The following is a 22,030-nucleotide window of genomic DNA, read 5'->3' on the forward strand; positions in this document are numbered from 1 at the left end:
ACTTCAGTCCCTTTTGGGGTCGCTAGGGAAGTTTGCAAAAATAATACCAAACTTTAGGTCTGTTTTTGTAAACGTTCTTGATAGTGCTATAAAGTGAGGTCTGCCCCCAACCTAGTCTGATTCCATGATAGTCCCCATAATGAAAAAAGGCGACATGGGTAATCCTAAATGTTTCCACCCAATGTCTCTTTTAGACTCTTATGTTAAGATTACAGGCAGATTATTAATTGATGCACTTGAGACATGGGTGGAGGACAACTCTATTCGTTCACCCATCTAGTTTGGCTTTCACCATGGGTTGGGCACCATTGAATAGTACTTGAATCTGTACTTACTTTTTATTAACTATACCACAGTTGTGCATTTGATTGTGTTACTCTTTCCAAGCTATGGTCGATTATGCTCTCTTTCGGTGTTGATTAACCAACTGGGCGATTCCTGTGAGAACTGTATGCGTATATTGCAGCTAATGTCAGATTAGGTCAAATGGGGAATGCTCTGCCTTTCAAGACTGAAAGAGATGTTCACCATGGGTTTCGGTTTGTGTTTGCGCCCTTTCTTTACACACTATGAATTGAAGGCTTAGAAATGTTTGAGGCGGCTAATGGTCGTGATAAGCCACAGTTAGGATTACAACCCATACACTATGCTACTGTATGTCGATGAGGCCAGATAGGCTAATGAGCTCCAAAAACTTCAGGACTTGTTTTTTTTTACCTCTTTCATCAAATCAATTGAAACCTAAATACAAATTTGTACAAAATATTTGTCATGGTCTATGGACCAAAGGCTTCGAAAACTAGAACCCATAATGATCCATTATTTAAGAGTTAAACTATAGAATTTTTCTTACTTCAGTGTCCAGATGGATTGTGCCTGTAAATGGCAGCACCTACTAAACATCAGAAAAATGCAATTTGTTGAATCTATTTAAGCAATAAAGTTAGCCTCAAAACCTTCAAAACAGATGTTGGACAGTTAGAGGAGCAAATGTCTATCTGTGGTTAGTCGCAGTGCGGGCTTGTGGTGTTATGCAGATATTTCCTGTATTAAAAACTTGTTTAAAAAGGCTGGTGGCAGTTCCCCCAGCTGTTCCACCTATGTTTGTCACTCAGAGCTTTGGAGCACCCTTTCAGAGAACTAGATTAAACTCTGGCCCTTATACTGTGGCTTTTTATCTGTGTGAAGACGGAACCAATAAAAAAAAAAAGCCTTATTTTCAAAATTAAGCAACACAAGCTGGTGCCAATACGCACCCATTACTTTGCAAAGCCAAAGAGAGTTAACCACATTGTCATTACAGAAATAAACTGAGTAAAAGGCATCCATTGATTGATCAAAGACTTATTTGTAAGAAGATTGTCACCACAGTTTTGCATAGCATTAGCTCGCATCTGGTACAGGGTGAGGTCCGTCCTCCCTATCTGCAGTCCCCAGTGCAGAGTAGTTTATCCAGCTGCCCCACACTTTGTGACAAAACCGATTTAAATCATTAGGTAATTACTGACTTTGTGAGATTAGATAATGCCTTTAAGATACAATGATTAAATTATATTAACACAATATGCACCAATTTGGGCAAACCAGAGGTACTTTTGATCCCAATGTAATTGGTGATTGTATAAAACACACAGTTAAATCTTGTTTTTTTCTAGCTCTGTGGTGATGTTAGGGTTAGCAAAGAGTTTATCAAATTGATAGTTAGAGTTCGTTCTCTTTTATCCACTACAGAAGCTGTGGAACCGTATCTCTTGTAGTACACATGCGACATAGATTTCTGCCGCTGTACTTTAAATTAGGTAATGCTCATTTTTATTACCAAAAGACGGGTATTGGATGGATGAGCTTCCACTTTGCCCATGAGATCAAAGGTCTGATCAGTCCACCTTGCATTTTAGATTATTTCAAAAATTCATAAGAAGCTTTATTTGATTCATTTGCTCATATTACATTTTAGACCATGCAAGCCAGTTCTTTTTTACACACACTTGCTAATTTACATCAAATATATATGTAGTTCTGACTATTTTATTCAGAAAGCTGTTAAAATAAGGAATACTCTGTCGTTCTACGGAACACTTTCTTCGGTTCTTCTGTTTTCTTACTTTGTTGGATATTTTAGAAAACTCATTGTATAATTGTGGCAATTATTATTTTGTAGATTTTAATCACCAGCATTTTATATGTTTTGTATATTTAATTCGCTTTTTTTTATTATAGCTGGGGTACTGACTGTCATTTCAATACGTCAAATGCATTTTAGCTATCAAATAAACTTACGATGTAATCATTTGTTCAATGATGTGAGTAATGTAATAATGTTTCTTTCATGGCTTTATTTTAGCTGAATAAAGATTATTAAATTGAATTGACTACCAGCTCTCAAGCCAAGTCGAGCTTCCCTGCTCTAGTTCAAGCAGGAGCTTGCCAAGTTCTTATTTTGTTAAGATTTGTGTCCATGACAACTTTTGGTGGCTGCTTCCACACAGGCCTCTTTGTATTCTTCTGTAACAGAAACATATTTCTCTGGCGTTCTGTGAAGAAACTTTTTCAGCAGTTTAACAAGTCATCTACCTCTTACACTACCCTGCTGACTAATTAAATTCTCCTTTTTGTATTTGAGTAAAATGGTGTCTATTGTTCCTAGGTTTTTTCGAGGTTGTCATATTTTGCAGCCTTAAATGTGGTTGCAAATAATCTAACTACCATGCAGGTATCGCATGTAGATATGGCCAAAAAAATCATGAAAATCTTGTCGGTCTTTTGTGTTCTTTAAGCAATTCTTACTCATGCTCCTTTAGAAGTCTCATTATATTTTTGGAAAAATATAACCTTGAAACTCTGCAGTATTTTATTATGTTTTGGACAACATTTAAACCTAGATTTTGAAGAAACGTCATCTTGTTTTTAGACAAACCTAACATTAATATTAAAGGTGCTTTTCAAATGTTTTGGGCAGCATCCAATTCCAAATTTCCGAAACACTAATTGATGTTTTGGAGAAAAAAGTAGCTATTAAATGTTGCTGTATTGCCAGATGTTTCTGTAACATGTTGTTTAGAAAGGTAGGTGACAATGTATGCTGTTTTGAAAAATGTTTGACACTGAGATTTTACTACCATTTCCTTCACTGGCGGCTGGTGATGGGTGAAGAGTGGCGGGGAGGGTGCATAGGGGTCGCGGGGAGGGGGATGCAAAATACAACAACAAAAAACGTATCTGCAGCCAGCCACATTGGGCTCTTCTGCTCCTCTTCTACAGGTGGTACAGGCTCCCAGAATTTCCTGCGGCCAATCCTGAAGCTGCTCTCATGCATGAGAGCAGCTTCAGGATTGGCCGGATTTCCCTCGATTTGCGCTCCAGGACAGACTGCAAGTGTCCCTGCTGTTTCCAATCCAGCTGCGATGCTGGGTTAGAGAGAGCTTTCACTGCGCATGATGGTTTGGCCACCCTGAGACGGCCAGCCAAACCACCATGTGCAGTGAAGGGAGAGAACATACCACTTCTGTAAGAGCCTGTCATTCCCAGGCCCCGCCCTCAAGACTGGGCAGGATCGGAAAGGAAAAATAAAACGAGTGTTTGATATTGTTATCTTTCCTTTCCTGCCATTTTTTTGGGGGGTGGAGGGCGAAGCTCCTCCACCATAGCGGAGGAGCCGCTGCTAATTTCTTTTAGGATTCGATGAGGAGATTGTAGGACAAGAGCACAGGTTTTCGTGCCTTCTCGATGAACATTACTTTTCAATGCCACTTGCCTTTCAGGGTTCTCCAGAGATGCATAATCTTGCACCTTAGATGGAGGAGAGCTTACCGCTGTAAAACTCTGGAGTGGCGGGGCAAAAATATATTTAAGAAACAGGCTGTTGGTCACCCAACTTTAAGGTGTGGAGTGGAAATTCTATTTTCTTCAGCAGGGCGGTTATTACTACAGAATGTGACACCAGCAGGTTCGACTGAGGATCCAACCTCCACGGGTCAATGGCCAAAAGGTGCTGTATGACAAAAAAAAGTCACTGTTGCTCATTAACCGCTTGGAGGTAGCTGAAGGTGCTAAAAAGTCTTGTGTGTGACATGTCTGATTATTGCATTCTTCTCTATATATACAATGGTTTGGTGCATCAATGTACGAACAAACTATGGGTGCCAAGTGCAAGAATGTAGCAATTATGTGGAGAATTGAGGAACAGCTGCTATTATTATCTGGACAAGAACAATGTCCATGACAAGTATCCACCTGATCTTCAATGCCATGGCAGAATAAAAAGCAAAACACTTCACCGATAGCAAGACTGGATGCTGGGTCATCAAATGTTCAACTCAATTCAAAAGTCTCTAGGGCCTTCAAAATGCGGACCTCTGCGTCAAGGCTGAAAAGCTAGACAACTTTGCGAGTTGGTGGCTGGATCCAACAGCTTGGTTGCTGAATTTTTCCAAAGGGATTGATCCCTCTATAAGGGTGACATCTTTTCTGATGCTCCTGCGAGTACTGGTCTAAGTTCGACAGGTCCCAGACACAATTTCCGGGCCTGCCCAGTCAGTGGCATACAGGCCTCCGAGAGAACACAATAGAAAATCTACTATTGCCCTTTTCCCAGATTCTCTATATTAAACATAATGTGGTCTTTAAAAGCTTTCTACCTCTTGTGACTTGGCAAGTGTCAAGGGTAGTGAGCGTAAGTAGCCCTGAGCCTGAAGGAGGCAGAAGTAGTTGTGGGTCAGCACATACCATAATGCCCTCTGATGGTAAGATAGTTTAGGAGCCCGTGCCTAGGGAACATCCAGTTGTGTTAAGTTTTTCAAGTGACTAGACAACCATGGGATTGGGAATACTCACAAGACACTAAGGCCTCACCATCTCAAACTGAGAACTAGGTGTTCGTGGTAAGGAGCAAGTAGGATTTAAAAAAAAGGCATTATATCTGGAACTGTAGCAGCAAGGATAGGTCAAAGGGTTGTGAAATCAGGGCAAACCCCAGCCAGCACCCAGCAGCCAGCGGGGGGGTGATTAACAAGGCTTCTCATTCTCTGGGACTGGAAAGCGTCAGGTGCCAGGAAACCAGGCTTAACCACAGCCAGAAGGAAGTTAGCTTCCATGATCTGTTTACACACTTTATCCGTTTGTTTTAGAGGGTGTGCCCTTCGCATGAATGCAAGGCGGCCTTTCAAATGTGCAGATAATGCACAATGTTCGAGTCTAATAGGGGAAGTCACACTCTCGCAGCACAAAGCAATGTTTTAGGTGGGCAAGTGCAGCTTTTCGGTGAAGCAAGGGTCTGTGTGCTGATTTCTATGAGTATGTGATGGTAATAGTACATGTGCTTGTTATGCGCAGGCCAAGTGTGCACAATTCTTTATTGTCTTATTATCTGTTCTAAGTCACGGTTGGAAAGCAGGTAGTGATTAGTGTGCAGGGACAATATGGCAGCTATAGCACTGCAGCCTACACCAAATGCTTCAGAAAATCTAGCACTGAACTGTCAGAGGGCGAGAAGTATGGTTAAGGCACGCTCTACCTTCATGTTGAAAAGCCAAGCAAAGTTTGTTCTCATGGATGTGGCTTATATACATTTGTACCCAAGATATCCATAGAGTTCTGAAAATATCTCGAGTTCTTGCATAAGTCTCGCAAGACTTGGCAAATGTTGTTAGACTTGTACAACAAGCTCTGGTAGTAGCACGTCTTGTGCTGAGGCTACAGGAGGTGCCACGGGCGAACATCAACCACCTGGCAAGCCCTCCAAGGTTACTGCCAGATTAAGAAAAAACCTATGGGGTCCAAGGATTGGGATCCAATTGTAAATTCTGTTGGGGGTTCAGCCGGATCATGGGGGAATCGTGTTCCTGGATCCTACTGCCGGATGTCTGTCATGTCCTCACCACATGTAAGTGACAACAGGCTCTGTATTTATCCACCTATCCAACGTGGGAAGACTGAGGCAACTAAAGTTCTTCATTCATTCAAATTCAAGCTCTTTCTCCATGAGAGATCACAAGCCAACAAACACTGGAACCAACTTGCCCTCTGTTCCTTCGTTATTGGTCACAATAAGCACAGCAAATTTCTTCCACCTTGTCCATGTATTTCACGGGTTCGGTGCAGTGAATTCCACGGTAGCTAGCTCGAACGTTTTGTGGTGGCACTTCCAAAAGACCAAGAAGGCCACTAGGTGACATCCAGATATACATGGAAATAAAGGTGGGGGATTCACTGCAAAAGAAGCCTATTCTGAGCAAACCGAGGGTTTGTCAAACTCCCTCGAGCCAAGAGATCAAACAAATATAAGGAGTAGGGTTCTGTCCTGTTCACAGAGTGGTCGTCCAGAAGGAAATAGGAGAGTCTACAAGGAGACTACGAATTTGTGCTGCCACCACCATTCACTTGGCAGTAAAACACAAACCACATACACACACATGCCACCCACACATTACTCACACAAAAGGTTAGGCAATTGATTCACCATGGAGTGGGGAACTGGACTACCTAAACTTAGCAGAGCCAGGAGCAAATGAAAGGACATGTACACATAAATTATAATTTCTGCCATTATTTTATAAACTAGAATCAGGAAACAAAAGTCCACTGACTGCAGTGTGGGTGACACAGTGGGTAAACTAGTGCTAATGAACAGCTCAGTAAAAATGTAATTCACAGATTTTGCAGAGCACTGGAGAAAAAAACAGCACAGGAAAACAAATAGGGCACATAAGCACAGAGTATAGAAGCAATGTAGTGGGCTGGATTGCATGGGTTTCATTCTTCAGGCGATGGGGCTGGAGAATGGAAAGCAGCAGATTCCCAGATAAAGCAAGTAGCGAGAGTTGAGAAGCCAACTTTAGCAAATTAAGGCAGAAAAAGATGCACATTACAGCATCAGATGGTTCTGTGCCAATGTTGACTCAATCTCTAAAGTTGTCTTCACTACTTATACAACTTGCTCTCCGATTAAAGTGATCTGAAATGTCGACTGCCTAACCAGCTGATGAAAAAGAAAGAAAATGTTGACATATTTTGGCAGCCTTCAAACGTGGTGCTCCTCCAACAGACTCGCTTGACCGATTAAGAACAATAGAAACTTCAGAGCGGGTTGTTAATGTGCTCTTTAGTAGGGGAACAGGCCTCACTGCCACAGAGGTGCAGCTTCGACTCAATATTCTGCCCTAAAGTCCAAGACTGGTTGTGATAACTTGTGGAAAGGGAAGTAAAATAGACTCGGTTTCAAACAAGAAGGTCCCTGAACTGTTTTGCTGGAGAAACATATGCAATACAACAAAGAACATTAGGCCCGTGAAAATTGTGGCAACAAAAAATAAGGGAAGGGATTTTCAGATAATGGACTAAATAGAAGTCACAGAGCCATACAGATAGGGAGCACATGTTTATACACCCCGGTTCAGATTAGATTTCATATTAAGGCCACACAGAAGGTGGAGAACTCTTGTCATAATATGCAAAGATAGGGAATAACTGGGATCATCATGTGAAGTCATATCTACACGCTTCAATCTGAAAAAAAGAAGTACAGTTCCAAAGCAAATAGTAACCAAAATCATCTGAAATGAAGCAGTCAACAGAACTTTCATTTACAGGCATCCGGTGGGTTTTGTCACTAAAAAACACTCTTTTGCAGAAGAAAATATCGAACATCGTGCTAATACTGTGAAATGTGTTTATGTAAATATATCTAAATTAGATTAGCTGTACATGTTATGGATTATTGTTTTTGATTGCACCGCCTGGCCAAGATGAGGTGCATATTTACAATTACGGATCTAATACGGTTTCAGGGATGTAAAGTGGACTTTTGATGTGATCGGTTTTACAGGGTAAGTTTATGATTGGAGGGACTAACCGGTTGTGATTCAAAATTTCCTAATTTAAGGATGTAATAATCATTGCTTTGAGATGGCTTAGTTTACTTTTCTTGTTTTTTTCTAATTGCCTTAATTAGCAATGCAAATGTACCTTACTTTATACTAGGTACTTGGACGGCCATTCACAATAGGTGAGGCATTCATCTCCACAGAAATGCCTCCTCTCGCTGGATTCTGAGAAGAAATGAATAGTGCAGAACGGCATCCATTACTAGTAACATTAAGCCCACAAGCACACTCAGTGATATCACGTCAGATGCAAATTCTGTTTGCACCCTACACAGTATTACAACCTGAGTGCAAACTGCATACATAGGGGTATGTCACCAGGATGGTTTTGCCATGTCAAACAATGTGAAAATCTGCCATGCAAAAAGCATGTGCTGTTTGCACAGTTTTGAATGCGCTAGAATTGTGTTCATCTTCATTCCGACAAGCGCATCTGGCACAAATAGCACATACCGTAAATTCTGGCCCTTATGCAATGTGCATTTGCCTGCACTGTTTTACGCCTAAGAGGCCCCACATCGTGCGCGTCATAGGGAACAGGCTTACATTCAGTTGGCACGCCATAGGACTTCTTCTTGAAATCTACAAGCAATATACATGTATCCTTATCTGCATGGACACTAATTGTTCATCCCTGTCATTTCTACAGTTATGCCTTAGAAACTGGTTTAGCAAAGTTTTGACGAGGAACTCCAAAAATTATTTAGCTTCACTCTCTAATACGGCTCTAGAGAAGACTATTCCATGTTGCATCAGATGACTAATGCACCTATAAGAAATTTGTGAAGTGGGATTTGTTGGATATCCACTAAATATTGAAGAAAAATTGATATTTTACCCTCTTTCTCTAAAGGACCAACACTTTCAGAAATACCTGCAACGCACAGCTGTATGAGGCATTCGGCACTTTTGTGACAGTTTAAAAGAAGGAGTGAAAAAACAAGCATTTACAATGCAACGGTCTCGCCTTTGAAAAAGTTAGAGCTATTGGCATTGTAAATGATAAACGTTTTATTTATGTGTTGGTTTTGAAAACAGATAAATAAATGGCAGTGTCATTTACAATGCCAATAGCTTAATCTCTCGCAAATGCGAGACCTATTGCATTTGCACCCACACACACAGAGCCACACACAGAGCCACACACACAGAGCCACACACACACACACAGAGCCACACACACACAGCCACACACACAGCCACACAGAGACAGACAGAGCCACACACACAGAGCCACACAGAGCAACACACACCGACAGAGACAGACATAGCCACACACACCGACAGAGCCACACAGACCCACACACAGACAGAGCCACACACACACACACACCAAGCATTTACAATGCAATAGGTCTTGCATTTGCGAGAGTTTACGCTATTGGCATTGTAAATAACAATGCCTTTTATTTATCTATTTAGAAAAACAACACAGATAAAAGGCATTGTCTATACAATGCAAATAGGTAAAACTCTCGCAAATGACCCAAAGGCACGTGTTTGGAGATGTGTGCAGAAGATACTACAAGTGAAAGAAGCATTGGATGAGGCGGTAGAATAGGGAGTTGCATAGAAGGACGCATCAGGGACTATAACAAGCAATTAGACCAAATTCTAAGTGTGTGTGTGTGTTTAAGTAAATTTTGTGGTTAGAGTGACGAGACATTGAAATGTTAAAGACTAGCCATTTTAAAGTCATGTGCTGGTCAAAAACAATTTAACAATGGGTTCACTGAAACGAACCACTCTGTGCCTTGTTTTTGCACAGTGTCCCATCTGCTTCAATTTCGTGGGCATGGCCTCAGTGGCCAGGCAGTGTCAGGTTCGTAGGTATGTACAAGCTGGCAGCACAGTGCCACTTTAGAGAGATTAACGAGGTGCAACTGCCGTGTCAGGTCCATCAGTATGACGGTAGTAGCTTCCAGGGCTAGGTCTGTGCGTCTGCACATCATGGCTCCACATCATTAATTCTACAGTGCCAGGTCTGTATGTATGCACAAGGTGGTCCTGCAGTGTGATGGCTGCGAAGATGCACAAGGTGACACAGTTGTCAGGTTCGTAGTAGGCTGTGGCTCCATATTGCCAGGTCTATAGTTCTGCAGGTAGAGGCTTTGTTGTTGCTGGCTTTTTATACGTTGGCCAGCATTAAATAATGACCCTGAGCCAGCTTGAACCACGCAGGCACAAAGGGTTGATAAATCTGTTCTTTATTGTTCCCTTGCTTACAGATTATGTGTCATATAAAATACACTTTCATACCTCCCGAAAGAGAAGTCCGGCTTAGGTGTCGTTGCCAAGTGCACTGCTCGCCACGTTCCACCCTCGGTGCTCCGGACGGACTAGGACGCGGCCATTGCCTCGCGGAGGTCAGAGGTCGCCGGCGGAAGTCATGGAAACAGCTCGCACGCTCCAGCCTTTTACCACAAAAGTTACAAGCACATTTGTTTACAGGATTCGGAGCAAATATTTTTAGCAATGCGGACATTCAGCTGCAGAGCCGGGTTACTGTTCCCGCCCCGTGCATATTTGCTTTAAATATTATCCTTAGCCAAGGACATTGTACATGTATAATAAATATGAATGGTATTGGCCCAGGGCCAATCGCCTAGGAAAGATTTTGGTCAAGTAGGTATTTGTGGTATTTAAACAAGCGAGTGGGGAGGGAAACTGAAAGCACGTGGCACAATAGCTACTCGTGCACACACGCTTACGTACTGAGCATGCGCGCTGCCAACCTTGCCTGGGACATAGGCGGAGATGGAGCGCGCGGCAGTGGTCCGGGGCTCCTCTGAGCTGAGGGAGCCCCGCGTGTTGCAGCCAGCATGAAGGAGCGCACTCCACAGAGAGAAGCCCCACGGAACCCACCCCGCCCGGTAAGTGGGGCATGCTGTATGTGTAAAGCGCGGCATGCTGAATGTGTGAAGCGCGCAGCATGCTGTATGCGATGGTTACTAAACATTGCTTATGAGCAGATAGACTGCATATGACGAATTTGGGATGCTGTTGTGAAACTTATGGGAAACAAAATAAAATTGTCGTATTTGCAGCCCACTTTCTTAAAGCACACTTTCATTCCTTGAATAGCATTGCTCCGTGCATGTGTTCCATATCAGTAAGACGCCACTTATTTCCTCTCCTGGCAGTGGGTAAAAGAAAATACAAATAAATCCGGATTCAAAGCGAACGCTGGTAAAGCACACTTTTATTTTTCATGTGCTTGTTAGTAATTAACACAAAGGCCACATTTTACGAGACCTAATTAATGCCCAGCAGGTCTTCCAGAGAGGAGCATTCCGTAGAGGAGCACTCAAATTCAATTTAACGCGCAAAGCGCAAAAGCTGTCCTTGGGAAGCGCGTTCCCATTCCAGAATCAGCTTGTGGAAGCGCGTTCACAGAGCAGATTCTGCTCGTGCACTGGTCTATCTCACTTTGCATGCATCACAACAGGTCTTGCACTGGCGGCAGCGCGAAGCGCTGCAACGCCAGGTCGAGACCTAAAAAAACTGCTTGGCAACGTGGACAAACTTACCCCAGTTGAAAACGGAGTACAACCCTCTTTCCACTGTACCCTAAGTTGATAAGCGGAGCCAAGTAACGAACTAGCGTGCGCCTTACATTGAGATGTACGTCCTTCCTGGTCTACTTCCTACAGATGCAAAATAAACTATTAGCTCGCGGCTTCAAGCGAAATCACGTGCTTTGACATTAGTCTATCTAGCAGGAAAGGTAAGACCGCTCTAACAAGCGAGCGCCAAAGGATCGCGCAAAAAGGCCGCCATCTTATAATGGTCTGATTCTTATTAAAATGTTTAAAGAAGTTACAATAAAATAGAAATGATTTGCACCTATCTTTGCAAATCCAGAGTAAAAGCAAAAGTTTCACTTCCACTTCGAAGCGGACGCCCATAGCACGACGGAATAATTATTTTAATTTCCTACCCTTCAGCTTTTCGAGTGTGCATTTTATTTACAGACATGCAAGCGGGTGCACGCTACAGTCCATGTACGAACCACTGTGTTCACTGAGGGATACGATCTGTGTTATTTAAAAAGTCTGATATAAACTAGGAACTAGGAAAACTACTTGTAAAATGAAGCATACTTCATGTTCCAGATAGAGTTGATTCATTCCAGAATGGCTGACGCTTTACGCCTCTTAGAGTGTAGAGCTAACCTGCTACTGACGCATTGGATTTTTTAAATCTTCGTAACGGAGAATAAGTTCCAACGGCCTATGCGGGTGACGTCACTGTCCGCGTTACACCCGCCTTGTGCAGAGTGGAGTGCGCAAACGCAAACTCAATTGAAAGGGCGACGGAAAGGCTGAAGCGAGGAGCAGTCAACTTGATCACTTAGCGGGTTTGTAAATTCGTTGGTTGAAGTGTTCTGTATGAAGTATGGTGCCAATTTCACCATTAGCTAATGCAGGGCTCTGTGGTGTCTTTAAGGGCAGGGTATGATTGTGTAATTACTGGCTGGGATGGAAGTCGGAGAGGCAAAATGGTTGGAATAGAGTAACTACTCAGGCATTTAAAATTAGAATTTATTATTGGTATTTTAATGACGCAGCTCGAATCGGGGCTACTGGTTCATTAATGTTCTTAATGTTAGCACAAAATAAAGTGGCAATTTAATATAAAATTCCTTTCGAGATCTGAAGTCTTGAAGGTCACGAGTTCTAGTCCTAATGAATTTGATCAGTTGGTTATTCATCTGTTGCAAGGACTTGCATGTAACCTGCAAAGCAAATGTGGATGGTCGTGTGTTCTTGAGAGTATGTTAAAATTAGTTTGGTTTAATATTTCATGCTTGGTGTAGGTGGGTACGTAAATGGTAATTGTTTGATTAAATTGCACACACGGACGGGCGTGGTTTATATTTTTAAAGTGCAGGGATAGTAAAACACTAAAATTTGCCTCCTTTCTTGTTTAACTGTTGAAGCTAAGCACAGGCTGTACTTGGAATTAATTCCCATAATGGTAGGGTGACCAGACGTCCCGGTTTTCCCCGGACGGTCCGGGGTTTTGGAGAAGTGTCCCGGTGTCCCGACACTTTTCTCCAACTTGGTGAAATGTCCGGGTTTTTGGGTAGTGCTTGGGTTATTAAAAGAAATGTCCCGGTTTTTCAGCAAGGGTCAAGTTAACTAGTGTTATGCAGGCTCACATTGCGACCCGCCCTCCAGGAAACGATGGCAGAAGTTCAGTGCTTTACCTCTCCTGCTGTGCTGCTTCGCCTCACTTGAGCAGCACAGCAGGATTTAATGAGGTGTGAATCGGGGCTGCAGAGGCCGCAAGGCAAGGCCCAGCAGTAGCTGGACCCTGGTGCGCTAAACAGAACGGGAGGTAATGTGAAAATACATTTCTTTAAAAGAGCACAAATATATATGTTTGTGTTCTTAATTTTTTTTATTTATATATACATGTATGTGTGTGTATATATGGATATATATATATATATATATATATATATATATATATATATATATATATATATATATATATATATATATATATATATATACACACACATATATATATATATCCTTGACACCTAACAGAACATTTAGTCCCTTTTCTATGTTTGTGCCCGTCCCGGTTTTTAATTTTGAAAATCTGGTCACCCTACATAATGGGCGGCTGAATCTGACGATAATGCTTTACAGTGCAGCTCTGGTTTATTGTGACTGATGACAGACCGGGTAGAACTGTGGCAAAATCAAACCATGAAAAAGGCATTTGCATCTCGGCACTAATCCTCCTCTATGCTGCTATGCTCCATAGACCAACAAGAGCCCGGTGAATTAATGGGGATGAGGGGTGTGTGCCTGTGTGTGTGTGTGTGTGTGTGTGCGCGCGTGCGCGTGTGCGTGTGTGTGTGTGTGTACCAAACACTGATAGGCAGGCCACTGGTGGAGAGCACTTTCTGCATGTTACGTCTTATAGCGTGGCTGTCTGCACAGAAAGCCTTTTATCCTCAGTCTTTAAATGCTTCACATTTTTTACGTGTTTCTTAGTCTCATGATACTCGTATGTCATCTTTACTTACGTGAGAAAGTAAAGGCCTTCAGCCAAAAGTGTTTACATTAATTAAAAGTGCTGAGTGACAGCTTGCTCTACATTTGTGTATGAACTGGATGCCATGGCGAACGGCTCGGGTTATTATGGAACAAATCTGAAATAAGCATCAGGATTTTGCCTGAGATCAAGCTGCAGCAAGATAAGGCCTTAGGTGTTCTGCATTGGGGCAACTCTGCATTTGTCAGCATAAATTAAAAGGGCTGAGGCACATGATCACACCCATGTGCGTCAAAAATTACAGGGACCCTTTGTGCAAATAAAGAATAACTTTGCATGACAAATTTCAAACTCAAAGCCCTAGAGGTTTAAGCAACATTTAAGAATCATTACAGAAAGCAAAAAGGAATCAGTCAGATTGACATCAGCATCAACATTGCATCAAAAAAAGGGATATCGTAAGTAGTCATCCAATGCAAGTAAATAGCCAAAACCAAACTATAGTTCAGCAAAGAACTACCATCAAGCAGAGTCTAAATATAAATCATCAAGAGGACAGTCGGACTCCGGTGAAAGAGCCAAAAAGTCTAAGCATAAAGTAGCAGCCAGTCTAACATGGAGTTTGCTGATTGTGAGAGCAAAACGTCTTAGTATAAAGTCAGATAGTAGGGCTGCACCAACAAGGATACAGAACATGAACCAATAATACAACAAGTAAATATCATACATCAAATATGAAACAACTTAAGGAACATTTACTTTGCATAGGAAATTAGGAAAAAGAATGTGACATTTATGAAGCGAGGAAAACAATAGCAGTGCAGCAAATGAATAACTCCTAAACCAGACACGGGCATTGGACCTTGAATAGGTTACAAATACTGTTACAGTCTGTTACAGTCAGCACATAGCTTTCTTCCTGAGGAAGACGAATTCATAAATTGTATTTGCAACTTCTATAGCACCATGAAAATGAAATCTATTTCGTTTATTTCCTAAAAGAGTAAAAACACCAGCTAGAAACGTGAAAGCTGATTCATACAAAATAAAAGCAACACTTGTTCTTAAGTAGCTACATCAGTGCAAGCAGACTGAGGCCTAGTAATGCCAACTTGCACCCTAACTATGCTAATGTAAACAAAGCTAAATAAGCATTATTTCTGATTGTTTAAAAACACTCTCCCACGATGCATGCTGTATATTTGCTTAACATTAACAGCAAAAGCAGTGAGAGTAGCTGTGCGAGTTACAAGTGCCAATAACAAAACGAAATCAGTTTAATCGGAAATAAAGTAAAAGTACTTGCCACATACCAGTCCGTTCCAAATCTGCCATCCTGGAGGGATGTGCTGCACGCCTCCGGCCCCTGCATGCCCGTACTGTTGCCAAGGAGACAAGTATTAAACAGAGAGTAAGTACGGATAGTGCAAGGCCACACATGCAAGTGTGTGTGTTCCTTCTCTCTCTCGATCTCTCTCTCTCTCGACCATAGACCACAGAAGAGGTGTATTCACTGAAACACATTAAGCACAGAGTTGCTCAACTCCCAAAGCATCAAACACGCAAAGGCGTTTTCACCGACACCCAAAACGCTTGTATGCACGGCACAATCAGCCCTGCCAAGTACCACGCATCAGGGGTTAGACTAAGACATTTTAGTGCTGATGTCCTCATGCTCTGCTAGCCACTTGAGGGAGACCTACAGTCACTGAATATTGGTTGAGTGGTGGGATGTTGTATCCATTTATAATGAGGTAGCTCAGTAGTTTGGAGAGATGCTGCAGAAAGTTGTCCACAAACTGGAGGCATCAGGTTCGAATTATGCCAGGGCCTACTCTGCATTTTATGCATCCGCGGGTAATAACATGTGCACTACTACTATCATTTGAATTCTTTCTATAAAAGGGTTCTGTGTGTGTTGGGAAGCGGGAGAAAGAGGGCAAGCCTAAGAAATAACTGAAGCAGCCTTGTGCATTGTATGTATGATTTTTGGGGGGCCCAAAACGGCTTTTTAGCTGTGAACAGTTCACATTATAAGCTATTTAAACACAGCTTGCAGACCATTATATTACAGAAAGAGGAATTTTCCCTAAGTTTTCTTATTTCACTGAGATACATTTTCTGTTCAAGTCATGCTTAAATGTCAATCAATGAGTCACTCGTAAGGAATTAAAATGTCACACATAAGCACTGTAAAAACACGGAAATGTCACACATAAGCAAACTAAAAACTTGGCGGCTATGCAGAGTACTACACTCAAAGCTGGCACGTACACTGCCACACACAGCCACCCCTCACCCCTGTATGCACTCTGAAGGCTTGCTTCTATAATTTACAAATCCGGCATGCAACAGACGTGCATATTCGAACACTCAGTAGCTGGCCAGAATGTATCCCACTGACAAACACACCTCACAGAGTGCACGCAGCCTTAAGGAAGGTCACATGACACGTGGAAGTTGTTGGGCACTCAGCTTGTGTGTGTCTTGATCTATAAAGCACTGTCTGTTCCGAAGCCAGAAGCTGTTTCCAGTTCTCTGAGGGGCGCTAATCCCAACCTCTACATTCCACAAAAAGAAAAAAAGTTCTATAAAGGAAAAAATGCCCTAAGAATACTAGGTTAGGTAAACTTCAGAGAGATTAAAGGGGATTTTGTAGGGCTCTAACTTCCTGTCAGCCACACCTGCCAATCCAGCCATAAGAGTGTTTTGAGAAGCGCAAACCTACTCCCTTGAAGGGCCCCAGGCGCTATTGAACAATTGATCAGATAAGGACATGGTGAAGACTGATACACCAAGAATTTACGTTGATTTGTCAAAGAGTCATGGTCTTTTGTAGCTTAGCCGGGAGGTTAGTTTTATAAGGGATGGGAACAGAGTTGCAAAGGCGGGAATCTGGGACTCTAAAAGACGCGCCGCGCCATTTTGCTAGTTTAAGCAGTGCGACTATGAGGAGAAAATGTAAGGTACAGTAAAGATTTTGATTATGCTGGCAGTACTGGAACGATATTGCCAAAAGACTGGCCTATGGGAGTTGGAAAATCATGTGCAGCAACCAGAAGGTTTTGCAACAGATTTCCTAATTCACTGATAACTGGTGGATTTGCCGAATTTGGCCAAAAAAGAATCAGATTTCTGTAGGTTAAACAGCATAGGTGCATCCTGGATTGTCAAAGATCCCATTGGCCGGGCCAGCCTCTGTAAGATGTGTGCTGCTGTTCATAAAGTGCAAGATTTAATATGCAGTCTGGCACTTCTGAGGTCAATGGAGTCTGTTTCACTTCTTCGCTTAGTCCAGGAAGGTTCTGTGCAATTCTGGCATTCCTTTCTTATTTCTTCCAGGATCAAAGTCATCCCAGGCAAAAGGTTTTGTCTTCACCAAATTTCCCTGAAGAGGGGGAAGCATTGCCCTATTTTCCCTGCTTGTTGAAACCTAAAATGACATTTTCAGAAGGCATTTGGCTTTTCGAAAGCTCCACTAAATCAATAGGCCCTTTCTACCTGCAAGCTCAGGCTTTACCTGAAAAGGAGGACTCTTGGATCCAGAAAAGCCCGAGCCCAGCTCCTGATCATCACCGGATACAAAAAATATTGTTTGGACAACAGTTCTGTAGAATTCTCCCACAGAAAATAAGGATTATCAGCAACCTCCTACAATTTAGAATGGCCATCAAGACCTGGCAGTTTCAGGACGCATAATTTTGACTGAGCACTCACTTTTCCCCCTCCTGAGGCGGAAGCCGGGAGGTCTCTTGCCTTTCCTCTTGTTTTTAAAATATTTCTGTTTTTAAAATCGAAATTTGCATTTTGCACTGCGTGCACGCCTGAGTTCAATAGGTGCGCTTTTTAGACCCGCTGCGCTTAGTAGCGCTGTAGCCCCCTCTCACCCCCTCCCCTTTTGCTCCAGACCTGTTCTCGGCTGGTTGTTGACGCCGGGCAGGGGCAGGGGCAGGGGCAGGGGCAGGGCAGGGATCTGGGTTTGGCGGCCATCTTGGGTCGGGTTGGGCTCGTGACGCGATTTGCAGCGTCATAAAAGGGACGTGTGGGAATGTGCAGGTAATTTTGACTGAGCACTCACTTTTCCCCCTCCTGAGGCGGAAGCCGGGAGGTCTCTTGCCTTTCCTCTTGTTTTTAAAATATTTCAGTTTTTAAAATCGAAATTTGCATTTTGCACTGCGTGCACACCTGAGTTCAAGAGGTGCGCTTTTTAGACCCCCTGCGCTTAGTAGCGCTGTAGCCCCCTCTCACCCCCTCCCCTTTTGCTCCGGACCTGTTCTCGGCTGGTTGTTGACGCCGGGCAGGGGCAGGGCAGGGATCTGGGTTTGGCGGCCATCTTGGGTCGGGTTGGGCTCGTGACGCGATTTGCAGCGTCATAAAAGGGACGTGTGGGAATGTGCAGGTAATTTTGACTGAGCACTCACTTTTCCCCCTCCTGAGGCGGAAGCCGGGAGGTCTCTTGCCTTTCCTCTTGTTTTTAAAATATTTCTGTTTTTAAAATCGAAATTTGCATTTTGCACTGCGTGCACACCCGAGTTCAATAGGTGCGCTTTTTAGACCCCCTGCGCTTAGTAGCGCTGTAGCCCCCTCTCACCCCCTCCCCTTTTGCTCCGGACCTGTTCTCGGCTGGTTGTTGACGCCGGGCAGGGCAGGGATCTGGGTTTGGCGGCCATCTTGGGTCGGGTTGGGCTCGTGACGCGATTTGCAGCGTCATAAAAACAGACAGGGATGACTCCGCGCAGCGGACGCGAACAGCGGATGTGCCGGATCTGCGCCGGAGTCGTGCCAGAGTCCTGCCCGTCCGCGCACGATTGGGCACTGGGCTTAGGAACTCTGGCACACGCACCTGCTATACTTCACCTGATCTTCTAGCATTGAACTCCGACAGGTACAGTCTGCCTTCTGTTATATGTGCCGCTCTCAAGGCAAATAACATCCTCCGTACCCCCAGCCCTAAGAAATCTAGTCTTTCACCTCCTCTAAAGCTAGCCACCCTTAATACTAGGTCACTACAGAAGCACCATCTGGAAATTTACACCCTTTTACAGGACGAAACCATCGATGTCCTGACACTCACCGAAACCTGGTTGAGTGATACCTCCTCCCCGGACATCATAGCCGCCCTGCCTAGTGGGTATGATATGGTCTGGCATAACCGACCAGAAGGGACTCGAGGCGGGGGTGTAGCAACGATCTTTAAAAAACAGCTTATAGTGACTAAAATCCTAACTGAGACCATAAATGCCGTGGATCTACTGGGGATAAAAATCACTATGAACAACTCCTGTCTTATCGTCTTAACAGTCTATTGCCCACCCCAAAGCACTTCAACGTTCAACGACCTCTTCTTCCCTATAATATCGGATCTTTGTACACGTTACAAAAATATCTTGGTGACTGGTGACTAACGTTCACTGGGATAAAAGGGATAACGATTTGTCAGTTCAGAAACTACAGACTTCCATGACCGCTCTTGGGTTAGCACAACTTGTGGAAGTTCCAACTCACATAAAAGGCCATATTCTCGACCTTATTTGGTCTTCTATGCCAAAGGCGGTCATCACAAATATTACACCCTGTATCTGGTCGGATCACCACCTAATCTTGTGTGATATACCGCCAAACAACTCCCTGGTTAAACTTCCATTAATAACTAAAAAAGTACGTCAATGGAAAAAAGTCAACTCTGATACCCTGATCAAAGTGCTACCTAAATATAAACAGAAACCCATAATTCCATCAAGTGATACCGATATAGACTTAAATTATGACATGATAACAACTACCCTTAGGCAATCAATTGATGAGATAGCCCCTGAGAAAACACAAAAAATTAAGGATGCAGGAAAAGGAGCCCCCTGGTTTACCCAAAGCTTACGAGATCAAAAAAGAAAGCTCCGCCATCTTGAAAGATGCTGGAGGAAATCCAAAAAAGACACTGATAGGGAATTATACAGAACATCGTTTCAATTGTATAAAAAGCTTATCGTATCAGCCAAGAAGGATTATTACGAAACACGCATGAACAATGCTATAAATATCCAGAAAGAAACATTCCAAATACTGAAAGAGTTAAGCAAGAAGGAGGAAAAGGCAGACACATTGATTGACTGTGACACCTTCCAAGGATATTTCCTTGAAAAAGTAGCGACTATATTGTCAGATATCAAGAAGAATAATCCAGCTATACATACTGTGTCACTGCCCCCTTTAAACTCCCCAATCCCTATCATCACTAGATTTCCTGAAATCGACTCTACCACCCTTAGACAACTAGTAGCATCCACCAAGTCAGGCTCCCCCGCTGATCCCTGCCCACCCGATATTTTTCGACTAGCAATCCCGATCCTAGAGGACCAGATTTTAGACCTCTTAAACATCTCATTAGCTACTGGATCACTACCATCTTCCTTTAAAGAGGCACGCGTCAGACCCTTGATAAAGAAACCTGGGGCAGATCCAACTAGCCTGAAGAACTACAGGCCAATTTCCCAGTTGCCTTTTTTATCAAAAGTACTAGAACAGCACGTGCTAAGATCCCTGTCACCCCTTCTGGAATCTCACCATCTTTTCCAGGAGCGGCAAGCTGGGTTTCGTGCCCACCATAGCACGGAACTAGTAATGCTGTCAGTACTGGATGAGCTCAGATGCATGGCCGACAGTAAAAAGCCAAGCGCCCTGATACTATTAGATCTTTCAGCGGCGTTTGATACTGTCGGCCATGCACTGCTCCTGGACAGACTAGCCAGGTCCGGGATAAGAGAACAAGCTCTCCAATGGCTAACAGCCTTTCTATCAGGGAGGACGCAGAGGATCCAGTTAGCAGATCAGGTCTCTGACGGGGGCGCCTTGGTTTGTGCGCTCTCTCCACTTTTATTTAATTTGTACCTACAGCCATTAATAGAATCCCTGGCAAACATGGGCTGTAAAGTTTTTAACTATGCCGATGATACTCAGCTGCTGCTAAGTATCGACAACACAATTTCGGCTCAGTCCATGGCCCAAGATATACTACGGTTCACAGTAAATTGGATGTCGTCCAACCTACTGAAAATTAATCCAGACAAAACGGAAGTTCTGGTAGTTTCAACCTCCACCTCCCCCTGGAATGATTTGTTCTGGCCACAAGAACTCGGACCCACCCCAAAACCGTGTCCCAGTGTAAAGAGCCTTGGAATGAAAATCGATCAGGAACTCTCGATGGCCAACCAAGTGTCCGCAGTGGTTGGCTCCTGTACCAACCTGATCAGGCAACTACGTAAGCTCGTTCCCCTACTCTCAAGGAATATGCTCCGGACCATTGTCTCAGCCACAATAGTGTCCAGAATCGACTACGGTAACGCATTATACCTAGGCCTCCCAAAAAACTCCATTAATCGTCTTCAGGTCATCTTGAATGACGCAGCTCGTTTGATATTTGGAGTACCGAGACGAACCCACGCCTCTCCCCTTCTTTATAGGCTACATTGGCTCCCTATGAAACAAAGAGTTGAATTTAAGAGCATGTGTATCTGCCATAAAGCAATCCATGGACAGGCGCCAGCCTATATAAAAGAGAGGCTTGAAGTATATGAACCTAAGCGTGCCCTGCGATCCTCCGACTCTTTCCTGCTATCCTGTCCACGTTTTAAACTGACAACAAAAGGAGGCAGATCTTTCTCAGTTCAAGCCCCCACCATCTGGAACAAGCTACCGGAGATGCTCCGCAGAGAATCCAACCTTCTCCGCTTTAGGAAAACCTTGAAAACTTTACTCTTCAAAGACGCGTTTACATCCCCGTAGTTAGGCTGCTATTTCCATATTCCATCTTGTTTCTTGTTGCTGGACTCGGTCAAAAGCGCTGTGAGACCTGTCGGTGAGTTGGCGCGATACAAAACCAAATTACAAATTACGCATAAAGAACTGGACTAAGCTCACAGTGAACACAAATGGGCAGAACATGCTTAAGTGTGATTCTATGTCTTACATGCCTACTGTCAAATTCTTCCTATGAATCCGTGCTGCGACACAACTGTCTCCTGCATGCCTGCGTGCAGGTATGCCTGACATCTTGCTCACACATCACCAAAAATCATGCACCTTTCCTAACATGCAGCCTACAGATCTAACTAGAATCAACACTTTCAACTACACACTCT

At 43.3% G+C, this 22,030-nt stretch overlaps 1 protein-coding gene across 2 annotated transcripts in view; it reads right to left on the reverse strand.

The window, feature by feature from the left end:
* The window catches only part of LOC144792072 (uncharacterized), a 484,547-nt gene that overhangs the window by 428,442 nt on the left and 34,075 nt on the right, over positions 1-22,030 (reverse strand). For both annotated transcript variants that reach the window (XM_078666920.1, XM_078666919.1), the window contains exon 4: positions 15,209-15,274. In XM_078666920.1, the coding sequence (XP_078523046.1) occupies positions 15,209-15,274 (66 nt within the window). The remainder of the gene's footprint in view (positions 1-15,208; positions 15,275-22,030) is intronic.

The sequence above is a fragment of the Lissotriton helveticus genome, chromosome 11 (assembly GCF_964261635.1).
Source record: "Lissotriton helveticus chromosome 11, aLisHel1.1, whole genome shotgun sequence".
Lineage (NCBI taxonomy): Eukaryota > Metazoa > Chordata > Amphibia > Caudata > Salamandridae > Lissotriton > Lissotriton helveticus.